Here is a 16898-nt window from a genome sequence, read left to right on the forward strand (position 1 = left end):
CTACTTTAGAAACTGGATCAGTTGGTGTCTTTAGGCACCCAACAACTATTAGGGGCTGTTGGAAAGGTGATGTAACACAGTAGTAAACAACTGTCCCAGCTTTTGTGGAACATGTTGCAGGCATTAAATTTGAAATGAGCATATTTTTACAAAAAAAAACATTAAATTTAATTCAAAACAAACATCAAATATGATGTTTCTGTGTCATTTTTAATATAATACAGGTCAAACAGAATTTTCTAATCACTGCTTTCTATTTTTATCACTGTCTCTGCTTATTTTTTTGGAAAAAAAGGCTTGTACGTAGGAAGACCGATTATGTTTAGAGTATGTGTGCACATGCAAATGTGTGTGAAATGCCTTTTTGAAGAAGGAGTCACCAAATCATCTCTTTCTCACTCTCTCTATCGTTCTTTCTCTCTCTCTCCCGACGTTGCGTAGAGCAGAGAGTCTGTTTGGTCACATCAGTGGACAGAGATGGATGGGTGTGAAAGGAAAGGATGGATGAAAGAATGAAGAGGGGGAAGGGGGGGTGTCACCTCTCCAGGGAGACGCCATCTGAAAAGTGGGTAATTACCCATCAAGCGTCCAATTACAAACACACACATGCACGGGCGCGTACACAACCCCTCACGGTTTGAAATATTCGTCTGAACCTGAAAGAACCCGACCAGTCATGTTTGAGGTTCGGTCCGGTTCTCTAATGTATATCAGGCTCAAATTTAATTCAAGCTTTTATGAACTCAAAGTGACAATGTGGCCAAAAATGACTAATTTCACCGCTTTCCTTAAACGTAGTCGATCAGCTGAGACGTCTGGCGTCTTAAGTTTGCTTCTGTAGTTCTGCACTGGAGCTACGAGGCTAATGCAGCTAATAAGTAACATAACCTCATTAGCAATTAGTATTGGGTAAACTTTATGCCCGTATCATCACACATTTGCCTCAAACTGTGTCTATTTGTTAGCAGTGTTGCTAATACAGTTTCCGACAGTGTATGGCTCATTATACTAAATAGAACTTGTTAGTTTAGCTAAAAACAGCAGTAGCCATGTTTATGGATAAGAGTGTGATTCTGTATGACACAGTTTTCTATAAACATGGACTAAAATTCAAAAATACAAAACTACATAAACAAAAAGACGCTTTTTTTATTTAGCTTGATTCTGCTAGCAGTATCACGTTTGCTAGCTAATAGCAGTAGTTAAACTTCCTGCCTGTACATGTCACGAAGTTATGGTGCAGTTGTTGCTTAGCAACAGGGAGACATGCTCCCAGAAGACAGCAGATTGTATGATGCTAATAGAAAACTATTAGCTTTCATTATGTTAACTACATTACCCTTCAGCATAAAACTATAGAAACTAAAAAAGCCCCACGTTTGCTAGTTAATAGCAGTAGTTAAAGTTCCTGCCTATTATGATGTTACAATACTGTTGTTGCTTAGCAACACGGAGTCGTGCAGCCAGAACAATGCAGTTTATACGGTGCTAATAGCAGGCTATTAGCTTTCATTACGTTCGCTACATTAGCCTCCAGCATAAAACTATAGAAAAAGCCCCACGTTTGCTGGTTAGTAGCAGTAGATAAACTTCATCCTTGTAGATGTTACTAAGTTAGGATGCTTTTGTTGCTTAGCAACAGGGAGATAGGCAGCCAGAAGCATGCAGTTTGTACGATGCTAACAGCAGGCTACTAGCTTCTGCTGCATGTTAGTTACATTAGACTCCAGTGCAAAACTAAAGAAATTAAAGAAGCACCACGTTAGCTAGTTAACAGAAGTAGTTAAACTTCTGGCCTTTAGATGTTACAAAGTTAGGATGCTGTTGTTACTTAGCAACAGAGAGATGGGCAGCCAGAAGGGCCTGTATGATGCTAATAGCAATATGATGCTGATAGCAACATTACAGGGACAGTGCAAAACTGAAGCAAAAACTTTGTCCACCAAACGTATCTTGGCTGACTGACTACTTTAGGTCACTTGAGCTGAAGTCCACGAGCCCAGCGCATGTGCGAGATGGATGAAAGTGAGGGAAGTGAAAAGTTCAGACAGGACTTTTTAGGGCAGAGAATGTTCGGGGGGCGTATTTGGGCTCTCCTGTGCCCCTCACCACTGCTCCACCATCAGGTCGAGCACTCTGTTGATGTTCAGGTCCGAATCCAGGCCGAAGTCGCTCTCCAGGAACGGAGCGGCCGGCGGAGTGAGAGGCTGCATGCCGGAGCTCAGAGACTCCAGCCAGTCGGCGGGGTCAAAGGTCGGCGCGTTGGACCTCCTCTTCCTGGAGGGGGCACTCAGGGGCGGAGTGGTGCAGATGGGTGGAGGAGGAGGGGGGGCAGAGTTAGGGGCGCTGACCGGGGAGGGGGGGAAGCTCCAGCAGCAGTGAGGAGCACAGCGGAGACGCCGACAGCGCGCTGTCGTCTTTGGAGCTTCGCTGGGTGGGCTGGTCAGGCAGGGGGCTAGGAGACGAGTTCGGGGCGGCGGTGCTGGACGTCTGGATTTCCGTAATGTTGGGAACATTATCTGGAAAAATAGAACAGTGAAAGGAAATAACGTCAAGGTGTCTAGAATGTCTTTATAGCAGGGTTCTGCAAGAATGTGCATGCGTCTGGAATCTCATCAAAAATATATTTACTCTGCAACATCATATTGACAATCATGCCACAAACGTCATTTTGTGACAAACTGACCAATAGATGTTTTGAAAAGTAAGACTTTCAGGTTGTTTTTTTAGGTCCACACTAAAAGATGTTAAGATCATTTTTTTCTTCACTTAAAAAGTTATTGTTTCAAAGGTTACTCACAAGATTTTTTGCTCATTTTATTCTCTCTAATTTAGTCACCTGCTAGCTAGATCTCCCTCCATCTTTTCAAACTGCTGCTTACACATCACTGGACAGAAGAAGAATGCTAACTGCTAATTTCATTGCATCTGCTAACAGACGTCTGCATTGGCCAGCATCATGCTGAGCATTGGATGGAGATGGAGGGCCATCCTACCCTCCCAAAGAGAGAGAGAGGACAGTTATGCTCTGTTGGACTCCCACTTACGGATGGCTATGGCATCACCAGCGATCTCCTGACTCCTTAGTCTCCCAATAGCATGTTTATATTTTCCATATGGAGGGAGAAGAAAGTGCTTTTGACTCACCAGAACAACTAACAGGATCCTCCAAAATGTCATCTATGGACTCACTTGGGTCCATCTAATATAAACAGAAACATATAATTATGACGTGCTTGTTTTACCCTAAACACCACTCAAAGAGCTGATGTCGGGGACATTTACTCTCTAAAACCCTCCTTCTCTCTCCCTTCCTGACACATACCTGTACTTTTTGAATGGCCTCCTGCAGGAGCTCCTCCAGGCTGCGGTCCGCGGGGGGGGAGGCTTGCACTGGGCTTGCTGTGATTTGGACAGGGAGCTCAAAATCCTGGCCAATAGAATCACACGGCTGACAGGAGAACACCTGCTGATACAGCGAACAGAGCAAGAGAGGGGAGCTTTCTCTGTTTAAGTGCTCTCTCAGACGTCTAAAGAGAATACTTTACAGTATATGTATGAACTAGAGGTGTAAAAAGCAGTGTGTCAATCTGAAAGAGCTGATTCAGCTGCAAATTTAAAAATTGATAGATTGTTTTGTTTTTATTAAAATGTGAAACTTAACATGCTGAGAACTGGTGTATTTTTTACTGTTAATTCAGTGGTGAATATTAGAGTTAGGCCTTTAGTTTAGGGCCATAATGACAAATCTAGCAAAAACCCACCTCCATTATAATGCTAATTTCTGCTAGCGCCTTTGTGGAATTTCTGATATTATGTTAGCGCCAAGCTAATGCTGGTGCACATGAACAATTTTTGGCCGTTTTAGATTAAACACAGATATTTGAAGCTTGTAAAAGACATGTTTTATTTGCTGCAGCTGCTGTTTTCCGTTCATAACAACTAACCCAAGCCTGGTTTTCTGACCAATGGGTGAGCTCGCTAGGCTACGTCTACCTAGATACTACAGGAAAAAAACATCCTGATTGGATCATTTTCCATTCAGTTTAGTTCTGAAATACTCAAATGTGTGCTTGGACGGCTTCCGTTCGTAAGCACGACAATGTTTCTGGAAACAAAAGTGTTTTCTACATACAGCGGTTTATACTGACCTGTGTGAAGAGCACTTCCTGTCCGTCTGTGTCTGGTTTCCCTCTGGAGCATCCCGGGTCCTGTTGCAGGAAGGGATGTAGGGAACCTCCACATGGCTGAAAGACGTACAAACAAAATGAAAGACGAGTAAACACCCACAGGATTAACTATTAGATAGATGGATAGATAGACAGACAGATAGACAGACAGATAGATAGATAGATAGATAGATAGATAGATAGATAGATAGATAGATAGCAGCATTTTCCATACAGCTAAAGTGTCTCGGTAGTTGGCTGAATTATAAAAATGTTGCTTTTTAATGTGGAAAGCACAAAAGCATGGACTTGAAAACCGCTTGCAGCCTTAAGTTTCTCCAGCAGGGAGCGCTATTAGTATACAATTCACTATAGATCTGCACCAGAAGAAGCTCATGAATGCACGTGCTTACAGTAACATTTATTATGGTGACAGATGTGGCTTTCTAAGAGATGTTCTGTTACTCAGTATTATATTATTATATATCATTTAATTAGTATTATATTATTTAATAGGTGGTTTCAATAAAGATTTTCTTTAAAACAGTTAATGTTAAAAAACGAATATTCACAAATAATGCCTATCATCCAGGCATACTAGCTAGTTTGCTCGCTAGTATTTACCGAGACAGAGCTAAGGAGAGTTTGTTCTGACGCTGATTGGTCACTTGACATCATTATCTTCCAACACAGTCCCGCCCAGCACCACAGGAACTTACCTTTGTGACTGTATCCAGCGCTTTCTCTCTCGGTCTGCTCCGAATCCTCTCCCTCATCTTCAGCTCCACACTCAGCTCCTCCGCTGCCTGCTCTGACCTCCAGAGGGCGACGGAGGGCAGTGGAGGCGAGGGGGCCTGCAGGCTCGGGCTGGAGCCCGCAGAAGAAGCCGGGGAGGTCAGGTAAGCGACCCCAGTCAAGCCCTGCTCCACAAGTCCTGAAGACTGGATGTAGATGTGAGGAGGGCTGGTGGAAACATCCACGTTAGAGATGCTCAGACTGGGCGGCTGGGAAGGGTCCAGGGTCACCTCCATCTGGGAGAGAGGGGCGGGGGTTACCTGGGGGCGGGGCATCTGGTAGGGGCGGAGTCTCTCCAGCAGGGCGGGTTTGGTGCCGGAGACCGGAAGTCCACGTTTGCGCAGCTGCTGTCGGAGTTCAGACACCTGGAACAATGAGATGCATGAAAAACACTTGTGCTGGGTTCACATGTTCGCGTTGAAAAACTGCGTGAACCATTCTGCTACAGCGCCACCCTGAGGCAGAGCAGTGCTGCAGCTCTAGTTCAGAACACCAAAGACGGAAGCTGATTGTGGGTGAAGCAGATAAACATTGAGCTTCACTGAATCTGGATTTGAGCGTCTATTTTTCCCTAACAGACAGCAAAACATCATAATGAGTTCATTTTCAGGGACCCCTCAGAATTTTGATTTTAAGACATTCAGGGGGTCCTAGAGGTTATTTAGGGAGTCCCGGACCCCCGAGGACCCCTTGTATTTCACAACTGGGTTACCGGTGAAAATAGATGGTCATTAGAGGGGAGCTTTAGCAGTGTAGACTGTTTATTTAAGGTGGAAAAAGGATCTGCACTCTTTCTATTTTTATTGTATAATAATGTACGCTGTGATGGACTGGCGGCCTGTCCAGGGTGTTTCCTGCCTTTCGACCAATGACTGCTGGGATAGGCCCCAGCACCATCCGCGATCCAAAAGATAAGTGGCTTAGATAGTGTGTGTGTGTGTATATAATATTGGGTTTGTCTGGAATTCAACAACTCCCTCAAAAAATGAACATTTGGTTTATTCCACTGTTGTGGTCGAGGGCAAAAGATGGAAAAGCTGAACTCTTGATGGAAAGTTCCTCATACCGCTACGGTTTGCAGAACGTTGCCGTTGGTGGTGGCATAATTTTGCATTGCGGCTCCATTGAAAACAATGGAATATCCAGTTTGTCGTCATTCTTTTACCGCCAACATGTGAATGCAGCATCAACTTTGGAATATCTACTAAGCAGTTTCCAAATTTACCAACTTTACACCATTTTCCAAGGTTTGGTGTCTGAAGTTGTGTATGTTGTTTCGGACACTGTTTGACATACTGTTATCTTTAAAAATGGATAAAAATACAGTCGAAATTCAGTCTAGTACTAATTCATAGCTGCTGCTACTGTTTTAAATGATTGTATATCATACTTGTTAGCAATATTAGCCTTGTAGCTTCAGTGCAAAACTAAAGAAGCGACCTTGTCTCGGCTGATAGACGACATTTCGGGGAAAATGTGGTGTTTGAATCTCTTTAAGCAAAAACGCAATGAGAGTCTTACCGTTAAGTCATCAAGGTTTGGAGGAAGTAATTCCGGCTTGTGGGTGGGACTTGTTTCTCGGAGGGTGGGGTTTGTTGCCGGGGCAACAGGCTGAGGGCAGCTTTGCGGCACAGCTCCAGAAAAGCTCACTACTTGGTTCTCACTGCTGATTGGATACATAAAGTAGGTGTCAGGAAGTCCTCTTTGCTGATGCGTATGGATAAGCATATAGGTGGGTACATCTTTAGGTGTTAAATGTTCTGTGTTTCAAAATTCTGATTGGTATATATATTATGATTGGTTTCATCTAGTCAAGGGTTCTTTAGTAAAGAAAATGGTTCTATATAAAACCTTAAACCCTAAAGAACATGGACATGGTTCATGGTTATAACAACAAAAAGGGTTCTGCTATTGCTACAATGTCAAGCTTGTATCAATAGAAGAACCCTTTTTTGGTGCTATATAGAACCGTTTTCAAAAAAAGGTTCTATATAGGACCATCTACAGCACATTATCCATCAATCTGAAAAAGCTTTTCACGATGCAAAGAACCTTTTAATCATGCAAAGGGTTCTTTGAGGGTTTAAGGTTTTATACAGAACCATTTTCTTTACTAAAGAACCTTTGAAGAAACATAATTTTTAAGTGTGTATATTTAAAGTGGTCTGTAATGGGTTTTGGAATGAAACCCTTTGATTTAAGCTGAATCTGTTGATACAGGATTTAGATGAATGTAAATGTAATAAATTACTTATCTATTCAACTACGCAATTATCATGAAATTTAAATAGTATAATCAAACTACATGAATAACTCCAGAATTTGAAGGGTTAATACGCCTTATAGTCCAATATGGTGGGTTCTCAGGGTTCTCTTGTGTTATTTGTTGATTTGTTACCTGGTTGCCACAGTGAGCTGTTGTTGCTGGTTGAGAATCTGCAGTTGCAGGAAGACCTGCTGCTGCTGTAGGAGGCGGGAGTAGGCGGGGTCGATAGGCTGAGCCTGACTGGCGCTGTTCTTTTGGGAATTACTCCCAGAACCGCCCCCTGAACCGCCCCTCTGGTCTGGGGGGATGTATTGGTGGTACTTCAGCTTCCTCATTTTAGGCTTACAGTCGCGTGTTTTGCGTGGCCGCGGGGGGCGGGGTGATGATAAAGACCCCCCCAGGGTGGAAAGATTGGGTGGGGTTGAGGGCTGAGTTGTCTGAGAGACAGAAAGGAATGAAGAAAAAGAGTAAAGAAAAAATCTTTACAGTTCAAAAAGAGAATCATTGTTAACTCTGTTGTTTACTGTAAAGTATGTAATATAAACAGAAACCATACATATAAAACCATAATTAAGTCTATGAGTTAATTTACAGGGTCAAGTCTTTTTATTTGTACAACAACAACAACAACAACAATAATAATAAAATTAGGAAAATATAGCCAATATAATGAAAATATTAATTCTATCAATTCTATCAAGTAACAAATAATAATTTCATTAAATATAATAATAATAATAATAATTATTATATAAAAAAGAAAAAAAATGCTGTAATCTACATTTAAAATAATAAAAAGCAAAGTAAAAAATTATATTAAAATACTTCATGAAATGACCCAAATTTTACACTTAATTTACGTGATTTACATTATTCACACCCATATATACACACATACATATATATATATATATATATATATATATATATATATATATATATATATATAAATTTTTTAACCCTAATGGAATTCCAGTGTTTACACACAGCAAATGCGTTCAGACCTCTGACCCCATCTCTAGTGTCTGTGTTTCTACCTTTGGCAGCAGTGGTGTTGTCTGAGAGGACATGTACATCCCCTTTGGGTCTCCCAGTCATTGCTATGGAGTTTGACCCCGCCACCGTCACGGCCACTGGCTGACCGACACCCTCTGCAGCTGGAAACAGCGCTAAGCTGCACTGCTGTTGGGAGAAATCATTACATCATAACATGAGGTTTACAGCTGTATTTGGATTTCAACTGTTATTGTAATCAATATACATGTTATTACTGAATAACGTGCAGGGCTTTTTCTGAGCACCATTTCAGGGACACCCAAACGGGACAATCGTATGATTTTGCATGCAAGAATGAAAAGAAAAAAAAGTAAAATATTATTTATATACAGAAAAAATATATACCTAAACCTCCAGCAGCTTCAATTGTATATAAACAATCATGTGCAAAAGTTTGAACACCTCAAATCAAATTCCATGTTTTGTTTTTCTAAGTACAAAGAAGTTAGCACAGTGTAACATACTGGGGAAAAAATCAAACATGAAATATAAAATGTGACATAATTTTTGCACTGACACACACGTTTTATTATTTCCTCTAGCTAGTTAAACAGAGATTGTGCATTAAAATGAGCGGAAGAGTGTTCTCTGTAGAACTTACTTTCACTTAGAAAATCAACAAAACTAAATAAATGTAAAGAAAATTAAATTAAAAAGTAAAATAATATATATATATATATATATATATATATATATATATATATACCTCATATATAATAGAAGCTGATGGGCAGCTGAACTTATCATCCATATTTTTCTAGCAATATCATGATGTCTTTTATCTTTATCTTTATGTATATATGTATATATGTGTATATGATTGTAAATTAAATTTCAAAAGTAAAAGAATAATTATAATTATATAATAATATAACAAAATAATAATAATAATAATAAAAATTAAGAAAAACATTATATATAAATTTTATAATAGAAGCCAATGGGCATCTGCAGCTGAGCTTATCGTCCATGGTAAAGGACTGTACGCTACAGATCTAGCAGAGGCAGATGAGGCTGAAAAACACTGGACTACATTATTTAACTGTGAAATACCTGAACATTGCTTGGACTGCAGCTGATGGGCGTGGCAACAGGTGACACATCACTCAGCGATTGGTCACTGCTCAGTCCAGGTGAGGAGGAGAAGCCGGGGGACTGGTGAATCCCGAGTTGCTCAGGAGACGCCGAAGAACATGAGGAGACATCATCTTCGAAGACATCTGAAGGTGAGGTGAAGGAAACAGCAGCTGAGAGAAGAGAAAGAGAAAAGGGTCAGGACTATTAGGGTCAGGTTTGAGGTTCAGACCAAGTTTTATTAATGAACTGTAGTGTAATATACTGTAATAATGCCCAAGACAATTGCATAATGTTTGCAATTTACAAACTGCTGAGTTGTTTTTTCTACCCAAATCTTGGGTTGAGCCAGTTTGGTTGTTGTGTTGGCTTGTTTTCACAGTGCTGGGTTAGTTTTAGGTCATTTTTGGGGAGCCCAGTTGCTGGATTAGTGACTGTGTCACAATAACAATCCTGCCAAAGGGGTAATTTACAAATCATAACAACACTGGTTAGAACAGAATCTGTGAAAAGAGGAATTCCATTGATTTTTCAAAATGTCTGCATAATTTATTGATTGAGATGTAAACAGAGAGATTCAGAGTGGTTTGGCGTGAAATGGTTCAGATCTCTTTACAGTGGTGGTGATAGGAACCAGGGGTCACCATGACTACAACACAAATATAGACATTTTATTTACTATCCAGAACCACCAGTGAACCTACACGAGTCTTCTGAGTTTATATGGAATTTAATAATGGTAAAATAGTAAAAAATCTGAAATAATTTTATTTTGGGGACTATTTTGCCTTAGAACACCCTTAATGTATCCCTTCATCAAGAATGGATCAAACAAATGCATGTTTTAGACCAAAATTTATCACAAATAAAACATAGTTTCAGACATCAGGCAGTGAATTCATAACCATTTCATGTAGGAACTTTCTGTGAGGGAGCTTTTAGAGGTGGACGTCTGGTTCCTATCACCACCACTGTGAACAGTTCTGACTCTGTAAGTTTCTCTAGAACAGAGCGTTTCACACCAAACCACTCTGTTTACATCTCAACCAGATCTCTTTACAGTGGTGGTGATAAGAAGATCGGACAGTAACCCAGTAACATGGTTCAAATGAACCCACTGCTGGGTCAAAGTAATCATATTTCATGGTGACTCTAATGACCCAGCGATGCTGGGTCAGTTTAATCCAGTATGTGTCATGTTATACAGTGACCCTGCACTGGATTATGGACACGACGAGGGTTTTAGCTACTTTCAAACTGCGATTGTCAGAGTGTTTCTGAATCTCCACCTGACACACCAAACAAGCCCAACTGAAAGTGTGAACGAGACACTGCATTTAATCGTGAGCCAGAAAGAAACATATAATTGAAAAGCTGCAAATGTACAAAAAGATCACCAAAAAGTGTAACCAGCAATCAAATTTACACAACCAAAGGCATGATGTCCAACAAAAATTTCAGGTTTTTCCTAATAATAATCAACAAAATTAACCGTATACAAACCAAACAATTTTTCTCCAATTTAAGCATTTCAGCAAGATCTGTACAGACATGACATTAGGGGTCCTTTGTTAAACTTCAGCAACACTTTAGCCTAAAAATTCTCATCAGTGACGCTGGCTCTGCGCAGTACTGTTAGTAATAGTCTATTACGAAAATGTTTTTTTTGCTTTAGCCAAGCCAGGGGTCACAGCACTAGATTTGTAGGTAATAATAAAATAATCCCCCTTTACAGTAAAATAAAGCTCTGCTGATCGTTCAACACAGTTTAACAATAAATGATCTTAAACTCTGGAGTTAATGGAGAACTGCTAATTCACCAGCCCAGTTAATGACCGCAGTCTATGATTCAGATTTTGCACGGATTGTCTGAAGCCTGTAGAAAAATTGTAGCGAAAATTATCACTATAGCTACAAAAAATCGTAGGCGCTACAGCCATTAGCTACATTTCATAAAACTGTAGCGGCTACAGCTATTAGCTACAAAAATTTGTAGTTAGCTACAAAAAGTAGTGCACTACTTAGCTACTCCCCCCTCCCTGGATACGACCCGTATTGGGTTCTTTTTAACCCAGCATTACTTTGAGTGTAAGTGTGTTTTATTCATCATTCTGCAGAGATTACTTCCAAGTAATTATTGTAAACATAACAAGTAGTAGAGCACCAGCATCACATTAGAACCATCATATAGATGTATCTGCATGATGCAAACCATCATGTGATGATAATCGTATGCTTTGGGCTTCATTAGTGATTAGTTGGAATAACTTATTGTATTGATTGATGTATTGATGTGCAACTGGATCCAAACCATGCCAGCATATGGATCCCCTCAGGGGTTCCAGCACTGAGACCTGTACTGTTCCCTTGGTGCACGCTGCACATGCACTCGCCCACTTATGGAGAATATGGTGAAAGATGACTCGTCTGAATATTCCATTTCAGTAAATGTGACCTCTCAGATGGTCATTCGTCTGTGAGGGGTTTGTGCACTGCAGGCCTACTGAAATATCCCTCTCTATGGAGTTGATGTTTTCGCTTACAGTCTGATCACAACCTGCACTGACATTCTCAGTCACCTGAGGAACAGCTGCTCTTACACATCAGACTAGTGCAAGAGCATAAGAGCATCACGCTCACTGAATGTGTGCTTTATACCACAGTTTCCAGGCCTGTTTACTGAGCCCTTTCCCACAGAACTAAATGTAGTTCAGTTTAATTACTGTTCCTATTGAAACACCAGCCAGTTGACTGAAGCTCCATCCGTGCCCCAATAATGAACCTTCATCCAAAGTCACTTAGATCTTTAGATCCAAAGTCAAGGTCAACCATACCTGCTCAGCATGTTCATACATGCCACAGAGCATGTATAATTATAATATAATATAATATATAATTGGTTAATTGTATCATGTCAGCTGCCTGGAAGCATCTGCACTCATTCCGTTCTTCCACTCATTTATGTATTTGTGTTTTTGAATGTGCTATTAGTTCCACTCACTGTTTTCCAAAGGCAGTATGTGTTTCTGGAGAAGCTCCAGCCGTCCCGGTCCTTTCTGAACCTTCTCGCTTGCATCATCGGCCAGACGAGCCTTCTTCTGCCTCTGAGCTGCGCCACAGGCCCTGTCTATGGAAAGGAGAGGGGGTGAGAACTCAATACTCTGGTCTGCTATACATATTCAGAGTGGTTTGATGTGAAATGGTTCACTGTAGAAAAACGTACTAGTCAGAATTGTTCACAATGGTGGTGATAGGAACCAGACGTCCACCTCTAAAAGCTCCCTCACAGAAAGTTATTACATGAAATAGTGATGAATACGCTGCCTGATGTCTGAGACACTGTTTTATGATTTTTGGCCTTAAACGTATTTATAAAATCCATTCATGGTCGAGGGATACATGCAGGATGTTCTAAGGCAAAATAGTCCCCAAAAAAACTATTTTGTCAGATTTATCACTATTTTCCATCATCAACATTCCATATAAACTCAGAAGACTCGTGTAGGTTCACTGGTGGTTTTGGATGGTAAATAAAATGTCAATATTTGTGTTGTAGTCATGGCGACCCCTGGTTCCTATCAACACCACTGTAAAGATATCTGAACCATTTCACACCAAACCACTCTGAATCACTCTGTTTACATCTCAAAATTTTGAAAAATCATCGGCGTTTCCCTATAGAAAAACCTGAAAGTGAGTGACAGTTTGTTAATATTATGCTAACTTGCCAAAATCTTACGCTATTAAGATTAATACACTGTATATACCTCATACATTAGCGTTTAGTAAACAACTGGAACACTTTCTGATATTTCTCACTACATCTCCCAGACAGTGAATCACCTTGTGCAGCTTCAGCAGCCAGACCACTAGGGGGTGACTTCAGAGTGGCGCCATCCTCTGTCTGGTGCTGCATATCAGGAAATAACCCAGTCAGACCAACCAGCAACATAAAACATACTTATCACAGCATACCTATTACATATTCATATGAAAATTTGCATACAGGCTGACGTCATATAGAGGCATTTCATAAACACTAAGTTTTCCAGTTAAATATCTTTGAGCACATTTAAAAAGTGGCAGTAAAAGCTTTCATTTTTCCCTTTTTCGCTGTTGATTACTCACTTTCCATCGGCATCCAGTGTATACAGCAAACTAACATCTGCTGATTCTGTGGCATTAACCCCTTACATGCTAAGTCTTACATCCTTGCTTTACATCAAAGCTGGTGGTCCACTTGCACTTTGCTCAGCGTTTTCCGGGCGGCCCACCAGTGGTTTAACAGAGTATTAGACAAAATTCCACTTATCATCGCTCATTTTTCATCCACAGTCCAATTCACTAATTTTTCCTTCCTTCCTTTCTTTAGTTATACTTTGTAAATTACTTTGGTAAATAATTTTAATCCAGCACAGAGTCAGAAACATTTCTATAAAATCATTTTATATCAGGCCTAGTCATTATTTCCTTCTCTTAGTTGTTTGTAATGTTTGTCTTAGTTTATTTTCCAAAATAAAAGTCTCTGTGCATTTAAAATTTGTTTGAGGAGATCAAAAAACTAGTTAAAGCTTGTATGCAGGAAAATAATCTGGGTGGTCCGAGGGCGGACCAGCAGTGGGAAACAGTCAGTGGGGTGCCGACCTTATCAAATCAGCGGACCCATATATGCATGCTGTCTGGATACAAATGACTGAGAGAAAATGTACTTTATTAACTAAACTAATTTACAAAGTATAACTAAAGAAAGGAAGAAGGAAAAATCAGTAAATTGCACTGTGAGTAGAAAATGAGCGATGATAAGCGGATTTTTTCTAATACTGTACTTAACTACCGGTGGGCCGCTTTGTGTTCAAATGTCATGATGAATGGACCAGGAGAAATGATCCAAAATGACTTGGACAAACGTTTTGCTTCATTTACTTCCATTACAAGCTAAGGAAGTTTTTTCCTTCTCCTGTAAAGTTGCTGTTTTGGAGATTTTGGAGGTTTTGTTTCGACAGCAACAATATACTTCAGTTACTGCACTTGAATTATCTCCAGAATTTTAAAAAGTTTCACCAGAATAAGTGTTTTGAGTGTTTTTACAAAGTAAAGTTGTTCCATTTCCATAACTGTGAAAGAAATATAGTTGCTGCTACCTCATTGAAGACCCAACAAACTTTAAAGTAATTCTACTTAGCACGACCATTTCAGACTGGTCATCACTTCCTCTTCCCATAGATTAGTGTACAATCAGGTATTAGCACATACTTTATGAACTATGGCCTCTGACCTTTCAGTGTGGAAGAAAACAACCACAGTCTGAAAATCACCCAGCAAAAACATATTAGTACTTTTCTTTGTTATGGACTCTGACATGGAATACTTGTGCACTCAAGTATGTCAGTACTTCCGCTTCCAGTTCACTTCCACAGGCTACAGCAGATTCTCTCAGGTCTACCAGCTTTTCTCTACAGGTTTTCAGGATCATTGATTTCAGATACATCACTCACCGCTACAGCGTTAGCCTCTTTCTCCCCTACTTTGTCAGGGCAGGAGGCCTTCACACCTGCAGACAAACAATACAGTAAAATGCACTGTTTACTAATTATATAATAATGTATATTAGTCACTAAGTAATAAATCATAGGATTAATAGGCCTGTTTAAGGTGTTAACTGCATAATTTATATGTCAGAGTCACAATAGGTGATAATATAAAGATATAAAAAGTATATTAGTTACTAAATGATTTATAGTGGTTACCGAATAATATATAGTATTTAGTAAATAATTCATAGTGATTATTGAATAATTAAAAGTAGTTAGTAAATAATTTGTATTATTTACTGAATAATTCGTAGTGGTTACTAAATAATTCATAATAGTTACTGAATAATTCATAATAGTTACCGAATAATTCATAGTGGTTACTGAATAATTCATAGTGGTTACTAAATAATTCATAATAGTTAATGTAGAATTCATAGTGGTTACTGAAGAATTCATAGTGGCAACTGAATAATTCATAATAGTTAATGTAGAATTCATAGTGGTTACTGAAGAATTCATAGTGGCAACTGAATAATTCATAATAGTTATTGAATAATTCATAATAGTTACTGAATAATTCATAATAGTTACTGAATAATTCATAATAGTTACTGAGTTACTAAACAATTCACAGCAGTTACTGAATACAATAGTTCTTGCACTAAAAAAGTTGCTTAAAAGTTATTTTTAGTTTTACATGATTTAAATGTGTACATTGGCTCAACATGAATGAATATGTTACATCAATTTAATTACTATGTCTGAATAATTAATTAACTTACTTAATTTAAGTTAATGTAACATATTTCATTTGTGTGGAAGCGATCTACACATTTGAGTCACTTCAGTTCAGTGACTTTTTCTCTCAGTGTGAATAAGTCATGGTTATTACCGAACAGTCATAAGATTAATATCTAAGAAAAGCGTCTGGAGTTTAAATGGTTGAGAACACAGGAAGCTGGGAAAGCAGAGAAGATGAAAAAGCTCAAAAGCAGGGAGTGAAATACAGAGAGAGGAGGTTGAGCTAAATGTGCTTATTTCTCACTGTGCATGCTAGCAGTGAGATAATGACCACAGCACACCCGGACGAACCCACCCTCACCAGAGTCAGCGCTCAGCTCCTTCTGCTGCCTGCGGTTCTGGATCCTCAGCTGCAGAACTGGAGACAAAAAAGAATTACAATAAAGTCGTCAATCATTTGAGTGAATCAGTGAATCAGCGTGGACAAAGCATTGCTAAACACGGTAGCAGCACCCATCTTGAAAGCTGAATTCTGTCGGTACTTTAGTCCGTGTTTTTGGATAACAGTGAGTCACACAGTGTGAGAAACAACATAATCAAGGCCCAATCCCATTTCTTATTTTACCCTACCCCTTGTTTTTGAGTGTCTCCTCTTGGAACTGAGTAGTGGTTGAAATCTCCCCCTATAAAATGGGACCCTCAAATAAAAAGAGCATTACTTCATTAAGAGCTACCAGTGCTGCTCTGGAGGCAACCCTGCCTGTCTGCAGTGACAGCAGAGGAGGGTAAAGTTCAGCTCCTCACTGCTGGGCTTTAGTTACATTTAGGGCATCATATGACTTCAAAGAGGGGGGCAATTATTTATTATCACCCACCCCTAATTCTTCAGTGATATGAAGCTGAAGTCAGATATTCACCAGCTTCTTGTTCGAATTTTCCCTGTTCCACCTTAAATGGTGCAAAACAGAGGGCCAGGGCTAAGTGGTAGGGGCGAGGGGGGAAATGGGATCAGGCCCAAGTCTATTAGAGATACTGAACAACTCCACACGGTCTGAGACGAGTGTGTGGTGATTTAGGCCTGCAGTTAGCACCATGCTAACTGGTTGAGTATAAGCTTCTATTCTGTAGTTTCTGACACAATACACTCTTAAAAAAGATGGTTCTTCAAGGGTTCTTTAGTAAAGGCAATGGTTCTATTTAGAACCATGAGTTCTATAAAGCTCTATATAGAACCACTTCAGAAGTCAAGGGTAAACAATGCAA

At 39.7% G+C, this 16898-nt stretch overlaps 1 protein-coding gene across 1 annotated transcript in view; it reads right to left on the minus strand.

Moving 5' to 3' along the window:
* Positions 1 to 1780: 1780 nt before the first annotated feature.
* The window catches only part of si:dkeyp-69b9.3 (myocardin), a 31989-nt gene continuing 16871 nt past the window's right edge, over positions 1781 to 16898 (minus strand). The window contains 15 exon segments of the mRNA XM_036595750.1: positions 1781 to 2352; positions 2354 to 2519; positions 3148 to 3202; positions 3326 to 3466; positions 4152 to 4247; positions 4889 to 5329; positions 6486 to 6630; positions 7363 to 7667; positions 8268 to 8315; positions 8317 to 8409; positions 9340 to 9533; positions 12362 to 12487; positions 13204 to 13270; positions 14856 to 14911; positions 15991 to 16053. Coding sequence (XP_036451643.1) covers positions 2106 to 2352; positions 2354 to 2519; positions 3148 to 3202; positions 3326 to 3466; positions 4152 to 4247; positions 4889 to 5329; positions 6486 to 6630; positions 7363 to 7667; positions 8268 to 8315; positions 8317 to 8409; positions 9340 to 9533; positions 12362 to 12487; positions 13204 to 13270; positions 14856 to 14911; positions 15991 to 16053 — 2243 coding nt within the window. The 3' untranslated portion in view covers positions 1781 to 2105.

Source organism: Colossoma macropomum, unplaced genomic scaffold (genome assembly GCF_904425465.1).
Source record: "Colossoma macropomum unplaced genomic scaffold, Colossoma_macropomum, whole genome shotgun sequence".
In the NCBI taxonomy this organism is placed as follows: Eukaryota; Metazoa; Chordata; class Actinopteri; order Characiformes; family Serrasalmidae; genus Colossoma; species Colossoma macropomum.